General features: G+C 39.8%; 4 protein-coding genes across 4 annotated transcripts; 1 reads left to right on the forward strand and 3 right to left on the reverse strand.

The window, feature by feature from the left end:
* Positions 1–2029: 2029 nt before the first annotated feature.
* On the reverse strand, positions 2030–2981 carry SS1G_02999 (hypothetical protein; the record flags this gene model as incomplete). Its single annotated transcript, XM_001596726.1, has 2 exons — positions 2030–2733; positions 2849–2981. The coding sequence occupies 2 exons, from the start codon at positions 2979–2981 to the stop codon at positions 2030–2032; spliced, it is 837 nt and encodes a 278-aa protein (XP_001596776.1).
* Positions 2982–7021: 4040 nt separating this feature from the next.
* On the forward strand, positions 7022–7450 carry SS1G_03000 (predicted protein; the record flags this gene model as incomplete). Its single annotated transcript, XM_001596727.1, has 2 exons — positions 7022–7290; positions 7339–7450. 2 exons carry the CDS (start codon positions 7022–7024, stop codon positions 7448–7450), a joined length of 381 nt encoding a protein of 126 aa, XP_001596777.1.
* Positions 7451–10519: 3069 nt separating this feature from the next.
* SS1G_03001 (hypothetical protein) lies at positions 10520–12195 on the reverse strand (the record flags this gene model as incomplete). The annotated part of the gene is made up of 2 exons (XM_001596728.1): positions 10520–11768; positions 11867–12195. 2 exons carry the CDS (start codon positions 12193–12195, stop codon positions 10520–10522), a joined length of 1578 nt encoding a protein of 525 aa, XP_001596778.1.
* A 906-nt stretch (positions 12196–13101) lies between these two features.
* On the reverse strand, positions 13102–13749 carry SS1G_03002 (predicted protein; the record flags this gene model as incomplete). The annotated part of the gene is made up of 3 exons (XM_001596729.1): positions 13102–13245; positions 13444–13551; positions 13690–13749. The coding sequence occupies 3 exons, from the start codon at positions 13747–13749 to the stop codon at positions 13102–13104; spliced, it is 312 nt and encodes a 103-aa protein (XP_001596779.1).
* Positions 13750–14195: the final 446 nt, after the last annotated feature.

Genomic DNA, 14195 nt, shown 5'->3' on the forward strand with positions numbered 1-14195 from the left:
TGTTGTAGCAAGTGTGGGAAGACTGATTATAATTCAAGAACCTATTCTAATAATTTAATAGACCCTAGATTGTTAGATTCTTAGTAGTTTTAATTGATTGATTTAATGATTGTTGAATAATATGAGTTAGAAAGTGCAAATTGAGGTAAAAGTGGTGCACTCGGTGTTAAACCACGTTATACAATTTTTATTATTTAAGTATTTAATATTGAATTAATTTTGATTTATAAATATACTTGTTTACTTTCATTCACAACTTTTCAATTTTCAATAAATTTAAAAATATAAATAAATGAAATTAATATAGGATATTCTTCTTAGACTCTTTTCCGGGTATCACCCTCTTAGGAAATTGGTTGAGGATTATGCTAAAATAAAGTTGAATAGTAAAGATCTCTAGCATTCTTATAGTCACAATGACATTGATTATGTGATTGACGTGATATTACAACAAAGTAAAAGCAACAACATATTTGTAGCAGCGTTTGATTTTCCAATTGTAGAATAGCACTCTGGTGCGCTGCTAAAGATAGGGACAAAGAGTCAGTGAAGCTATTAATCAAGCGCAGCATAATCTTTGATATTATTCCTATAGATGAGCAGAATATCAGCAAACTAACATCAAACAAATTGGAAGAAATCTATCTATAAATATTTGAAACACATAAAGATTTCTTTAAATGAAGAGGCTACCGATTTGTTGGATATCCGCGTTATTGGTATATATTGAGTGATATTAGAATGATCCTGTCTATTTCGTTCATTGTTAGATTCATATACTCACTTTCTATCACCCTTAACTCCTTAATGCTTATAAGATACTCGTAGCTCGTCATCTAAATCTATCCCAAAGGAGAAGCACACAGCCGAGACATTTTACTACATAATGTCAGTCACAGAGTTCGTATTTTGAATGGTATTATCTATCCCTCAACCATAAATATCTGGCACACTTCACAATCACCAAGATTTCCTTATCTAATTTCTTTTCTTTGCCCGCGATAAATTCGTTCATTCTCGTTTTCCAGTTGCTTTGAGATGAAACACTCAGTGGATACCCGAATGCATGGAAACTATCATGGAGTTCTACAACGGATTTTCGAAGCTGCACAATTAAGATTACTTCTTCATCCTGCATCTTTTATATCTGATTATGCTTGTACGCTCACTCAAATTTGTTGTTGGACTCACGATGGTAGAACATGGACTCAGGCTCGAAGATATGGGTACGCGGAAGTTCAACGACCTCAAAAGTCAAATGAGGAAAGAAAACTTTTGTTGACTGTGGGTAATATCTTGCCTGGTTTTACAGGATCTTGGTTGGATTATAGATTGTCTTCCACCATCATCTCATTATGATTCTGTGCCTCTTTTTCTCTTGAATTGTTCCCCTGCGGCAAATTGCCGCTCTGCGTAACCACTACTGTTACCTTGATGGCAACTAGGAGTATGTCAAAATCACAAAGCCTCTCTGATCCCACAAAACCCGATGCGATCAATATCTTCTGTCATGTCAGTTTTCGGGAAGGATTCAAAGTGATCTTATATTTGAACGGTGGATACCTTCACACATTACCTTGTTCGGTTGGACTTTACAAACATATTATTGCGTGTTACTTTCTTATTTTACTAGCTAGATTCTCTATCGTACACTCAATTCTCATTCACCAATCCAATATAGCCCATTAAGGGACCGGTGGTTCAATACCATCAGTAGTAACGCATCAGAGCTCAATATCCAAGAGTCTAATTCTGTCAGGTTGTAGATGGGGTCATGTTGGGTTTCTTGAGACTAGAAAGAGCATCAGATTGAATTGATTGATTCTCTAGCTAAGCAGTTAAGCTGCGAGTATATATTCAAAAAATGAAGGAATAAGGTTAGGTATTCAGCCTTCGGAATTAAAGTGCTTTGAAATCAAAATATTGAAAGCAAACAAACAGTATACCAAAAAGGAAAGAATGAATTAAAAGTTGAGTTTTGTTTGCTCCTTATATGCATATGCTGCCAAGATCCCAGGAGGTCAACAGGTCAGGTCTCAACCCAATCGTGCTCTACTTTCCATGCGTCAGTGAGTTTCAACCCTGAGTCAACTAAACCACACTCCTTATGACCCCATTTCTCCTGATAAGTCTGAACACCGGCCTCAATCGCTATCTGCAAACCTGCCTCAAATCCTTCGGGATCCCTGTAAAATGGCTCCCCTTGCCCACCTTGCTGTTTGTACTGCCACGAATTCCGCACTTCCTCTCCATGCAGCTTATTATCGGTTTCAATCGCAAGTACTTCTAATAAGTAATCAAAGCCTTTGCCACCTCTGTCATCCTCCGGCAGCCTCGCTAACTCTGCCAAGCTCTTTGGTGGGTTTGCTGGGTCGATCTTTCGGCGGAAAAAAAGATTAAGATCAATCGAGTCTCCAACGTCGATTATTCGTCCCGCATCTGCTATAGGCATCCTTATTCCCGACATGCGAAATCGCTCTATTAAATCGCAATCGGCTTTATAGTAACTGATAAACGGATCATACGCACCATGCTTCATAAAAGTCTTCACATTGTTGAGTGCTAGCCAGTCATATGAGAAGAATTGAATTGCCCATTCTGGCTTTTCCCCAGTTTCCGGATCTCGGAGATAGTCGGGAGAGGATACTTCTCGGAGCTTATCGACAGCACGCATGTAGAGCGACTTGAATGGTGTCTCTTCGTACTTTTCCTCGGTGAGGGCAACAATGTCCACTATGAAGTATAAGCTCAGGATTTGTCTCTTTAAGATAAAGAAGCGATAGGCATCGCGAACATGTCTCTCTCTATAACAGCTTGAAATGTAAAGAACTGTTGGAAGTATACATACTATGACTCCACCAATAGTAATCCCAACCACGCTCCACTGCAGTGAAGAGATAAAAGTTTTGAAGTTGTGCAAAGGTAAATAGGGTAGGTGTATAAATGGCATTAACACCAAAGACCTCTGTGAGACGTTGCATGTTAAGGTAGAATGGGTTTTGAAGTGTAAGCTGGCCAGGAGGGTAGTTTGACCTCATAGTTCCAGTATTGTCCACTACATAGATATCCTCTGGTGGCCAGCCCGAGGTGATATATGATAGAACGACCTGTTGTAACAAACGCCAATTTCTTGTGAATCCTATGAACAGAGGAGTTGACTCGTTTACATGGGGTGAGGGAGGTCTATTCCACGAGGGGATTGCTGGGAGGTCACCTCGCCTTGCTGATAACCCCGCAAGAGGAAAGTTGTCATTTATCGGGGGTCTCTTTCTGACGGATGAGAGGTCTTTGTAGATTGGGCCGACAGGACGCTCAACTGGAGGAGCGTTTGATGATGCAAATAAAGATCCTGTCAAAATACCGGAAAACCAAAGAAAGTACAAGGTTGTAGAAAGAAATACACCGACAAAAACATTGGTATAGCGTTTGTAAAGCATCATAGCAGGCCAGGATTGATGAATAGTATTGCTGGTACCACGTCGGTGGTCGTCGGTGCTGGTGCGACGTCGTGGTGAAAACTAGATTTTTAGGCATATATAGATTACTATTGATGCTATTCTGAAGTTGAAAGGTTGGATCCGAAGAGAGCTGTAGGGCCGCAATATGCACTAGCGCATTATCACGTGTACATACTCACTCAAATCACCACAAGTACAATGGTAGAAAGTACAACAAGACTGTGCGCAGGAGCTGGAAAAGAGTTGGAAAAGAAGTAATGATAGCTAAGGTGACATTACTGGGGTATAAAACTCTAGTAGTGGGGCAAAAACCCCCAGTAGACAGGCTGGCTGGGCTAATAGAGTTTTATAGGATGATCCACTCTCACCTGAGCTGATCTTCGCATTCCAATCATTCCCTCACTGCTGACGTAGAGAAAGTATACAAAAGTGATTGCGATTATTTTAAAGGAACTACCTCTCTGTAGGGGAATTGTGGGAAGAAAGCTGATAGGGTAGAACTGTGGTTATGTGAAAGTCTAGGGGAGTGCGGAATTTCTGTTAGCGAGAGCCCAAAAGCTAGTCCTAATAGGGGACAGTATCCCTGTATACGTGCTCCGCAAGAACCGTCATTCCAACAGATTAGGGGGCCCCAGATTGGGCCATCTGAGTATCTTCCTACTCCTAGATAATAATTTGAACTCAAGCCGTCTTCTGCTCTGTGTAGATCGAGTGTTGGTCTCATGGCTGTAGTGAGATGGTTATTTAGGAGAATATAAATCTAGTAGCGAGCAGTTTGTCACGGTTCAAAGGATTATATAAGCCGATCACCCTGACCGTTTCTCGAGTGACTAGCACTCGAGTTTGATCATATATCTGTGGTTAATGTATATATAAACCTTTAGGGAGGGTTATTGATCCTTTGATTGGTAGTTATAGATTTTAAAGAATAATTGAATCCTGACCTATCAGTTCTTTAGGGTATTTGTGTCACAATGTCAGGGGGTCGGCGAGCCGGCCCTCAGCCGAACGGGAGCTAGGCCCTGTCGAGACTTAGTTCCCGCACATTCTTTCCCTAAACACCGCTTCTGCTCCTAAAGACGTAAGTTTCAAGCTATGCCTTATGGGAGTAAACTGCCCAGTGGCTCACGAATTAGATGCCTGAATAGAATCATATTTTGTGATCAACCTACCTTTGTCATTCCGCGGTACGTGCTAGTTTTTCCGAGCTAGTCGCTGAGCTCAAGCCTAAGCCCGATTGATCTAATAGTGGGGTACTCGTCGCGGCGGAGAACGTATGCGAGTCTGAAGCTCTATGCATGTACCAAAATTTCAGGAGGAATAATCTGATTCCTCTAGCCTCCGACTTTCCTACTTTCTGAGTGTACAGATACGGAGTATGATTGACGAAGAACTAATTGATTGATCCGTTAATACCCGTGATTCCCCTGCTAGCCATTTAAGCTTAACCATAGCTAAACGGTGTTTTTTCTCGTTTCCGCGCTTAGTTCGTGTAACACTGCCCGGAGTGATACCGCAAAGTCTCCCACCCTTTTGTAAGTTACGTTTGTGTGTGTGTGTGGCTGTTATATTCTTTTTAGGTATCATTTTTTGTTTTTGAACTTTGCGAGTCATTTATTTACAAACATTTCAGTGGTTCTATCAGGAACTTTACTGTTTCAAGTTATTATCGGGCTCAAGCATAACTTCTACAATACAGATTAAAATGTGAAATTTTTGAAATCCAATTTTCAACACTACATCAACTTGAAAAAATTCTATATCAAGTCAGAGACATGTGGATACACTAACGGAAAAGCCGCATAAATAGGGTGCCGAACTGTCGGGACAAACCAGGGTTGTGATCAATCAGACCTCGACAGAAATCTAATTGGAATTATGGAGCGGATTTTAGCGTCAAATTTACATCCACTTTCGGCAAAAATCACTATTCTCTGCTGATTTTTCGAGTTGCGAACTTTTCGGCAGGATTCAGCTATCGGGGTTGAGACCTAAAACAGTAGGTGTAAATAACGACCAGCTATTCAGACTGTCAGAAAGTACATCACATCCCACTCTTATGTTACGAGGTTTGCCGTCTAGATCACGTGGAAGTGCTCTAGGCTCTCGAGGTGGTTTATAACTAGGCGTCAAGCAGGGACTTAAAGTAATGACAATAATGCAATTCGTAACTAATAGTAGAGTATACTAAATGATTGATCTTGAGCACGAAGCTCTATACAAAGGGAATCCATCTTGATTATATAGACCTTCGTGTTCTAGCTGATCAGTAGGATCAGTATGGCTCAATACTGAGCTTGCTGATCCTCACTGAGTCAGTCACATGATATTGGTAACACGTGAGCGTCTTCTTATTACCCGGCGTAACACAAACCTCGTAACAGCAGGAACCATTCACTTTAACAATAAAGTCTAATAAAGAAAATAATATTAAAACCGATTTCGTTAAAATATATTTTCAAAATAATTTTTTGAATTAATTTCAAATTAAAAAAATCATTTCATAGTTATAAAATGATTAATAAATATATTAAATGTGACGCCTCACACCTTCGGGTCACGTGGCATGCCCCGTTTGTATTTAATCATAGGAAAACTCTCTACTCTTGTTTTCCTTCTTCTTTTCTCCTTAGCTTAGTATTTTCTAATACAAGATACTTTACCCAGTATTCTTGAGTGTGACATGCCCCGTTTGTATTTAATCACAGGAAAACTCGCTACTCTTGTTTTCCTTCTTCTTTTCTCCTTAGCTTAGTATTTTCTAATACAAGATACTCTACCCAGTATTCTTGAGTGTGACATTAAATATATATCTTTATATATATTCTCATTATGAAATGAAATAAAAATTCATTTAAAGATTTAAAAAGTCAAGTCTTTTGGCTCGCCAATTAAGATCCCTGTCACGCGAGTTGTCGCTTTTTGATATTCTAAACAATACTTTTGTATTTTTCTGACTAGTTAACTAGGGTGTTTATACTTATACAAACTTACAGATCTCGCGCTGAACAACATCATGTTTTAGTATCTACTTGTCGATCACTTAACTGCTCAACATGATTTCTAATTTAAAGGCGATATCCGTTGGAATATATTCATTATTAATAGCTCTACATTTTGCAAATATTCAAAGCTGACAGCTAATTGGTATATACAGCGCGAAGTGCATTGCAACCGTTAGTATATGCGATTCCATAGTATCCACGGAATCCACTGAGGATTACCGATTCTTCCTCCGGACGATCTGGACCGATTTCAATATATGAAGACCAACACTGTATAGTGTTGGTCACTCAAGTGTAATTCTCTGCTTATCTGGATATCTGTTTTGTGCATAGCCAACTTCAATACGCAGCGTGAGTGGTTGTATCCAAATCTCTCACTAAACTATTCATTGCCACTTCGGTGAAAGAAAATGTATATAAACTGTTCGTTCATACCGCAATATACCATATCATCCTTCAGCTCATTCACACATCAAGATCGTACTCTATTACTCTAAAGTGTTCTCTCATCTTCCTGCTTCATAACAGCAAAACATAATTTATTCTACCTTAGCAATCATGCACTTCTCCGCCCCAGTCACTCTTCTTGCTGCCTTCTGCACTTTGGCTACAGCTATGCCAGCAGCCATCTCAGCTACCGAGACAGCACCGGTCATTACAGCAACAATATCCCCTCATAGGATAACCCCCGACGCCAACCAGGCAAGCGTCAACGCCTACTCTGGAAGTTCTTGCGACGGAACCTCAACTTCATTCAACGTCGTTGGCTCTGGAGCATATTCATGTACTCCTGTTACCAATGTGCGCTCCATTGAAGTCTCAGAGAAGTAAGTTGCACAAATTGTTGATCTCGATTCAAGGCTAATAGTTTATAGCCGATGCGCAACTTACGTCTGGTCTGGAAACAACTGTGAAGGAAGCAGCACTCACATTACCGGCAATTCATGCTTCAGCGTTCTCTTCGCTTCAGTCTCTGTTCAATGCTAGATTTAAGTTGTATGTGCTTGTGGTCTGAGGGAGCGGTTTCTTTTGTGACGGAAGTGTCTCAACTCTTGCTGCCGATGGTGTATAACCAGTTTGATGGATGATGGATGATGGATGATGGATGATGGAAAACTTCATTTGCTTGGATCCCATTTGGTTGCACTCCTTTGTTTGCATTCCGCTGAGGCCTGGAAGCCTCCAAAATCCTGTAAATATAAAGTAGTTGGTTTAATTAACAATTGCTCTCCACTTGTAAATTCTCAGTTGAATGAAACGGTAAATACGAAGGATGGCAACCTGTTGACCTCCTGGGATCTTGGCAGTATATGCATATAAGGAGCAAACAAAACTCAACTTTTAATTCATTCTTTCCTTTTTGGTATACTGTTTGTTTGCTTTCAATATTTTGATTTCAAAGCACTTTTAATTCCGAAGGCCGAATACCTAACCCTATTCCTTCATTTTTTTTTTGAATATATACTCGCAGCTTAACTGCTTAGCTAGGGAATCAATCAATTCAATCTGATGCTCTTTCTGGTCTCAATAAACCCAATACAACCTTTTGACTTTTAATATCTCGTTTAACATTAGCTGGCAGTCGGGCCACATAACAACTTGTATCTCAAACTGGATTCCATGTGAATTTTTAGATAAATCAGACCCGGATTTCAAAATGTATAAAATCCTTAATTTATTGAATGACCTTGTGTTACGAGGTTTGCCGTCTAGATCACGTTGAAGTGCTCTAGGCTCTCGAGGTGGTTTATAACTAGGCGTCAAGCAGGGACTTAAGTAATGACAATGATGCAATTCGTAACTAATAGTAGAGTATACTAAATGATTGATCTTGATCTTGAGCACGAAGCTCTATACAAAGGGAATCCATCTTGATTATATAGACCTTCGTATTTCAATCATTGGAGTGATGGAGCGGAGGAGCGAGATTCGAATCTCGCTCCTTCGCTCCCTCGCTCCCTCACAAGACTATCCATATGTAACGATACTGTACTGAAGGCAGCGGCTGCCTGAGGTTTCGTCTTGTTGGTAGTTGTGGGTTAAGGCTTTATCACTGGTCTTCACTTGAAAGTGAATTCGTTACTAGATTAAGTAGAATGTAGGTAAACTAATTGATAACTAAGTTGAGCACGAAGCTCCTGTACTATGAAAATAATGAATGTTTATATACTGGTCCTTTCCAGGAGCCTTGAGGAGCCTATGCTCCTGGAGGCTCCATCACGTGATTCCTACTTGTCCGACGTGATGGTGAATCGTGACACCATGTGATCCTATAACACGTGATAATAGTTTATAATGTTACAACGTAACGTTTAAATTTATATACAAATTATATACAAAACAAAAATTGAAATTTCAATCATTAATATCTCAATCAATAAAATTGGGGAAAATATAAAATTTTCAGATTCTGTTAAAAGGAATGACCTGTCACGATTCATTAATTCACGTGACCTCGAGGACCTTGAGGACCTTTTGGACCTTAGGGTCCCAAAGGTCCTCAAAAGATGATATAGGGTATATAAACATTCATTTAGTCCCGTAGTTAAGGAGCTTTGTGCTCAAATTAGTTATCAATTAGTTTACCTACATTCTACTTGATCTAGTAACGACTTCACTTCCAAGTGAAGACCAGTGATAAAGCCTTAACCCACAACTACCAACAAGACGAAACCTTAGGCAGCCACTGCCTTCAGTACAGTATCGTTACATGACCTTACACAGGGAATAATGAGAAGCTGATAGGGCAGAACTGAGGCTATATTGGTCTTGTAAATTATTCACACATTCTACGGAAGTGCGAAGCTCTCCTACAGAGAGCTTCTCAATCTAGTCCTAATAGGACTAGTGCCCTGTGCACGTGATACGCAGGAACCATTCACTTTAACATAAACAATTAATTTATATTTTAAATTATATTCAATTATATCTATAAATAAAAAAGTTATAAAGGTTGATTTTCGTCATTTTTTAATATAAAAAGGTGGCCGAGATTAGGGGTGGTCGAGAAGTGGGGTACTAGACTTATATTAAATAAATCAAATGAACTAATTATAAATATTTAAGATTTATTATTCATCTCTACTTCACTTCACTTCACTTCACTTTACTTATCCCCTATCCTATCCTATCCTATCCTATGCTATGCTATGCTGTACTATACTATCCTATCCCATCTCATCCTATACCAACAATACTACCTCACCTCCCCTCCCCTCCCCTTCCTCCCCCCTTCCCCTCTAACCAAACATCAAAAAACCTCCATCCCCATATCAATGATATGTATTACATAAATCCACCCCCATTACACGCACCAATCCTCATCATTCCCCATTCCCATTCCCATTCCCATTCACATCCTACTCCACTCCATCCCCATCCATCCCAGCCCATTCCAAGCCCCCTAAACCTAAGGCTCAATCCACATCCCAATATACATACATCAATCACATAATCCAAATCCTAATCAACATTATATTCATCCACAATCCAATCCAATCCATCCTTCCTTCAACTACCCACCCATTCATGCACAATAATGACAAAAAAAAATTAAAAAAATAGCAGCAAAACCGACCGACCAACGCCGTGATGGTATCAGTATCAATATCAATATCGGTATTAATATCAATATAAGTTATACTCCCTAACGCCCAACCATGCTAATACAATCTAATACAATCCAATCCAATCCATCCCGTGGATCAGCTCACTCGCCCATACCAAAATCCATTCAGATCCAGATCCAGATCCAGCGGATCCAGGAACAATTCAAAATCAAAGCAGCCGCCCAATTTCTCATAATTTCGTAAAATTCGCTACAATTGCTTCTGACAAAGGGAAAGGAGGTATAGTATAGTAAGCAAAATAAAGGAAGATAACATGATATGAGATGATAAGAGATGAAAATCGAAAATTAAAAAAAATGTACTAAGTATTTAGGTATAAAGTTCGCAATGAACCAAAAAGAAATGCTGATGATACAATAAAGTAGATATAAAAGAATGCAAGGAAATATACTCAGTGTACGAATACAACTGCGCAAATCATATGGGATTATCTTCCCAAAAGTCCCCCTACATCCTGTAAATTCAAATTATCCTGTTGTCTCGCTAAATGATCAATAGAAGGTGGCATAGAATGAGAATGAGGAAGCGAAGGATGACTAGTGGGAGGAACTCTATCCCGTAAAATGGTTTCGAGTTCATAGGTTGTGTTTGAATTTCTCTGAACTCTTGTTCTCGGTCCTAATAATCCACCGATATCTTGAAGAAGAGCTATTGAACCACGTCTTGGAGGAGCTGGACTTAATCCATTTTCAAATGACCAGGTAGTCGAGACGGGGCCGCCGCCTTGGGTACTCGATTCACCGGTATATTCAGTATCCATTGTTCTCGTGGAACTAACTCTTCTCGGGGATTCTTGATCAAGTAATCCTCCTACATCGAAGAATGAGACGCGACGTGGTGACATCATTGAAGATAAATCTTCCGATACATGACGAGGAGGAGATGACTTAACAAAATCAATCTCGTCACTCGTATCACTTGGAAAGCGCCAATCACTTTCTCCGACGGAATCAAATCGCTGACTTCTCACTGGCATATTTCCAGCCACAGCCATTGGAGCTGGACGAGGAGGTGATTCGAATACACCTCTTAATTCCGGATTTACACCTAGTCCTAAACCTCTAACGAGATCCTCATCACTTCCCCACTGACGAGCTGCGGTTCCACGTCGAGATGTGGTACGATCAAGTGTATCGGTTATGGAACCAAATTTCCACTTTTGTTTCTTGACACCTCGATCTCTGACGAAAGAACCTAAAATAAGTGCATTGGCGACAGCGGTTGCAAAGAGAATTTCGACTGAAGCTAACAAGGATCGATATTGTTGAAGGCCATGTCGATCAATAATTTCCGGAATTCTATATAGTGTTATTCCAGCTGGTATTAATGAACCAGCAAACAATAACACCAATTGAATCTTTCTCTTTATCCTCATAGTCGAACTAATGATGATAGGAACGGGAAATAGAACGAGTAGGAGATCAGTCAATACATTGACTGTTCCCATTGTAAGGAGTTGCGCATATCCTTGACGACATTTTGCACCTGGATCAGGCGTGACTTGCCAATAATGATTAATAGGTTGACATTCGGAAATATCTGCTATTATCACAGCGATGAAAGTGACGAGAAGAAACCATCGAATGAATATCAAGGTTCGTTCGTGTGACCTTGTCCAAATATTAATTGTGAGTCTTTTAAAGAATTCACTAATTGTAAGTTTGAGCATCCAAAGTCTAGGAATCTGTTAGTAACTGAATAGAGTTTAAACTAACAGAAGACAAAAGACAGAAGACAGAAGACAGAAGAAACAAGAAAGTCCGAATAAACTTACGTCGCAGCGTAAAAAATCCTAGATACCAATACTAGCTTACTTCCAATAGCTCTTCGATACAAAGCTCTCTCTGAAAAATCCTCAATGATGGCATTATTTGTTCCAAACAACAAAACCACATGAACCAAAGCCATACGACAGAACAAAGGAATAAGACAAGCCAAAGCCAACCAATCCTCTTTAAACAACTTTTCCGTCCTGATATATCTTCCACAAACTCGAAACAATATAATAACGGCGGAAAATAAGGTACACCACCAACAAACAAGAAGTGTAGGTTTATCGTCGTAGAAACTTCGAGCGGGTGGCGGAGTAGAGTATATGGTCATGATGATATGTTGAAATCGAAGGCCGAACCAAAGGGATACCACGCCCGTCTTACCTCCGTGGAGGGGACGAGCGAGGGTTTATTGCTTTTCGCAGGTTTTGCGTGCGCCTGTTCAATTGAATAGAATGTTGATGGTTGAATTGTATATATTTCCATAGGAAGTCCTTGAATTCCGTCGCAAACCTTCTCGACAATTGTTGCGCATGGACCGTTGCATAGCAAGAACAAAGATGAATTGGACTCGAAGTCGAGTTATTTTCCGAGGGCTTGCTGAATATAGTAATATGGCTGTGGTTTAACAGTCGCAATATGTTTCCTCTTGCTTTAGCCCTTTCTTTTTTTTTTAATATTGTTCTGGAACTTTTTATGGCGATACAAAGTGGAACAATGGCGGAGGATATTCGGAGGGTTTTGAAGATTGATAGTTCAAATGTGATGGATGGGATAGTATGATGTCCGTATATATAAACGTTGGTGGTGAACTTTCGAAAGATTCGAATGGGTTATTTCTAGAAGAGGAATCGAATGAGGAGAAATGAATCAGTTTCAAAGATCGGAGGCAAAAGAGATAATTGGCAGAAGTGGATGGATTGGCATTGATATGAGTGAGATTTGTGAGACGGTGAAGGATATGTCGGTATAGATTCCCTTTTTCTCATACAGAATTGCACAGGGCTGGTTGTTTTGACTGTTAGACTCGGGGCTGACTCTGAATAGGTATAGAATATAGAATTGACAAGATAGGAAGATGGAAGATATGAGATGGGTATAGTCCGTAAAGATAGTATTTTCGCTGTTTAATGATAATAATAGTAATAGTAATAAATAATATAAACATATAAAAATAAGATTTACCTCGAGTTTTTGACAAGAAATCAGTCAATCTACCTTTGACGAGTAGTAGAGATTAGACGTTATTCTTGGAGATTTTGGTGTGATTTTCGACGGCTGTGGTGGTCATGGTTCCTTGTGTCTTGTCTTGCTTGCAGCTTGCCTTTGATAAACGTGGGGCTATGCGGAATTGTGGGATAGAAAGGTACAGGTTAGAAGGCTGTAAGACGAACCTTGATACGAGCATTGAAATTATTTGGAGAATGAAATGGATAAGTATCTGTTCCTGCAATCTTGTCTTCTTTACTTGTTTATTGGTTTGAAAATATATCAGATTGGAAAGAAACTGGAATATACATCAATTGATTCGTCCATCGTTCCCCCAAATGACGCGGCAAGAAAAATAAATATAACGAACCCGCAGCTTGGGAACCCTATGAAAAGGTGTTGGGATGCAGGACTTTTTGCCCATGAATTTGATTTCTTCGGGTAAGGTACAAGAATCATCCCAAGGTATTCTGCTGACCTCGGGAATTTTATATTATCACCCATTTTTTCATATCAACTCCAGGATGGGGGTATACGGAGTATGTACATACAAAATTGAATTACAGTTACAGGGTGAATAGATAAGAACCTCTTTTTTAGCCACCGACCCACTTACTCGCTGGATAGGGTTCACAACTTTAGAATTTATTAACAAACTCGTCGAGTTCATGGCCATGGCTGAAAATTGAAGTGGTTGGTGGTTGGTGGTTGGTGGTTGGTGGTTAGGTGGTCAGTGGTCGGTGGCTCTTGGGTAGTTGTTGGTCTTCGCTTGATATGACATTGAAATGATATGGATTCAAAGGGAATCAAGCTGTTGAAGTGAGGCACAGTACAGTAAAGTAAAGTAAAGTAAAGTAACGGTGACGGTGATCTTTTTCGATACCTAACAGATTCCGGATTACGGAGTAATGAATGGACGAACTCAATACCGAGAATGCCAAGCTTAAAACATCATCGGCACAAGAAGTAAGATCTTGTATCAAATCATTTCATTTCATATCCTCGACCCGTACATCTCACTGTAGAAGCGCCACTCTAACCAGTCAAAAGTACAATTGTAAGCTTCAACTATCACGGCGGGCCCTACGTCCTACACGGCCGACTGACTATCGATTGACTGTT

Source organism: Sclerotinia sclerotiorum, genomic scaffold (genome assembly GCF_000146945.2).
Source record: "Sclerotinia sclerotiorum 1980 UF-70 scaffold_3 genomic scaffold, whole genome shotgun sequence".
Classification (NCBI taxonomy): Eukaryota; Fungi; Ascomycota; class Leotiomycetes; order Helotiales; family Sclerotiniaceae; genus Sclerotinia; species Sclerotinia sclerotiorum.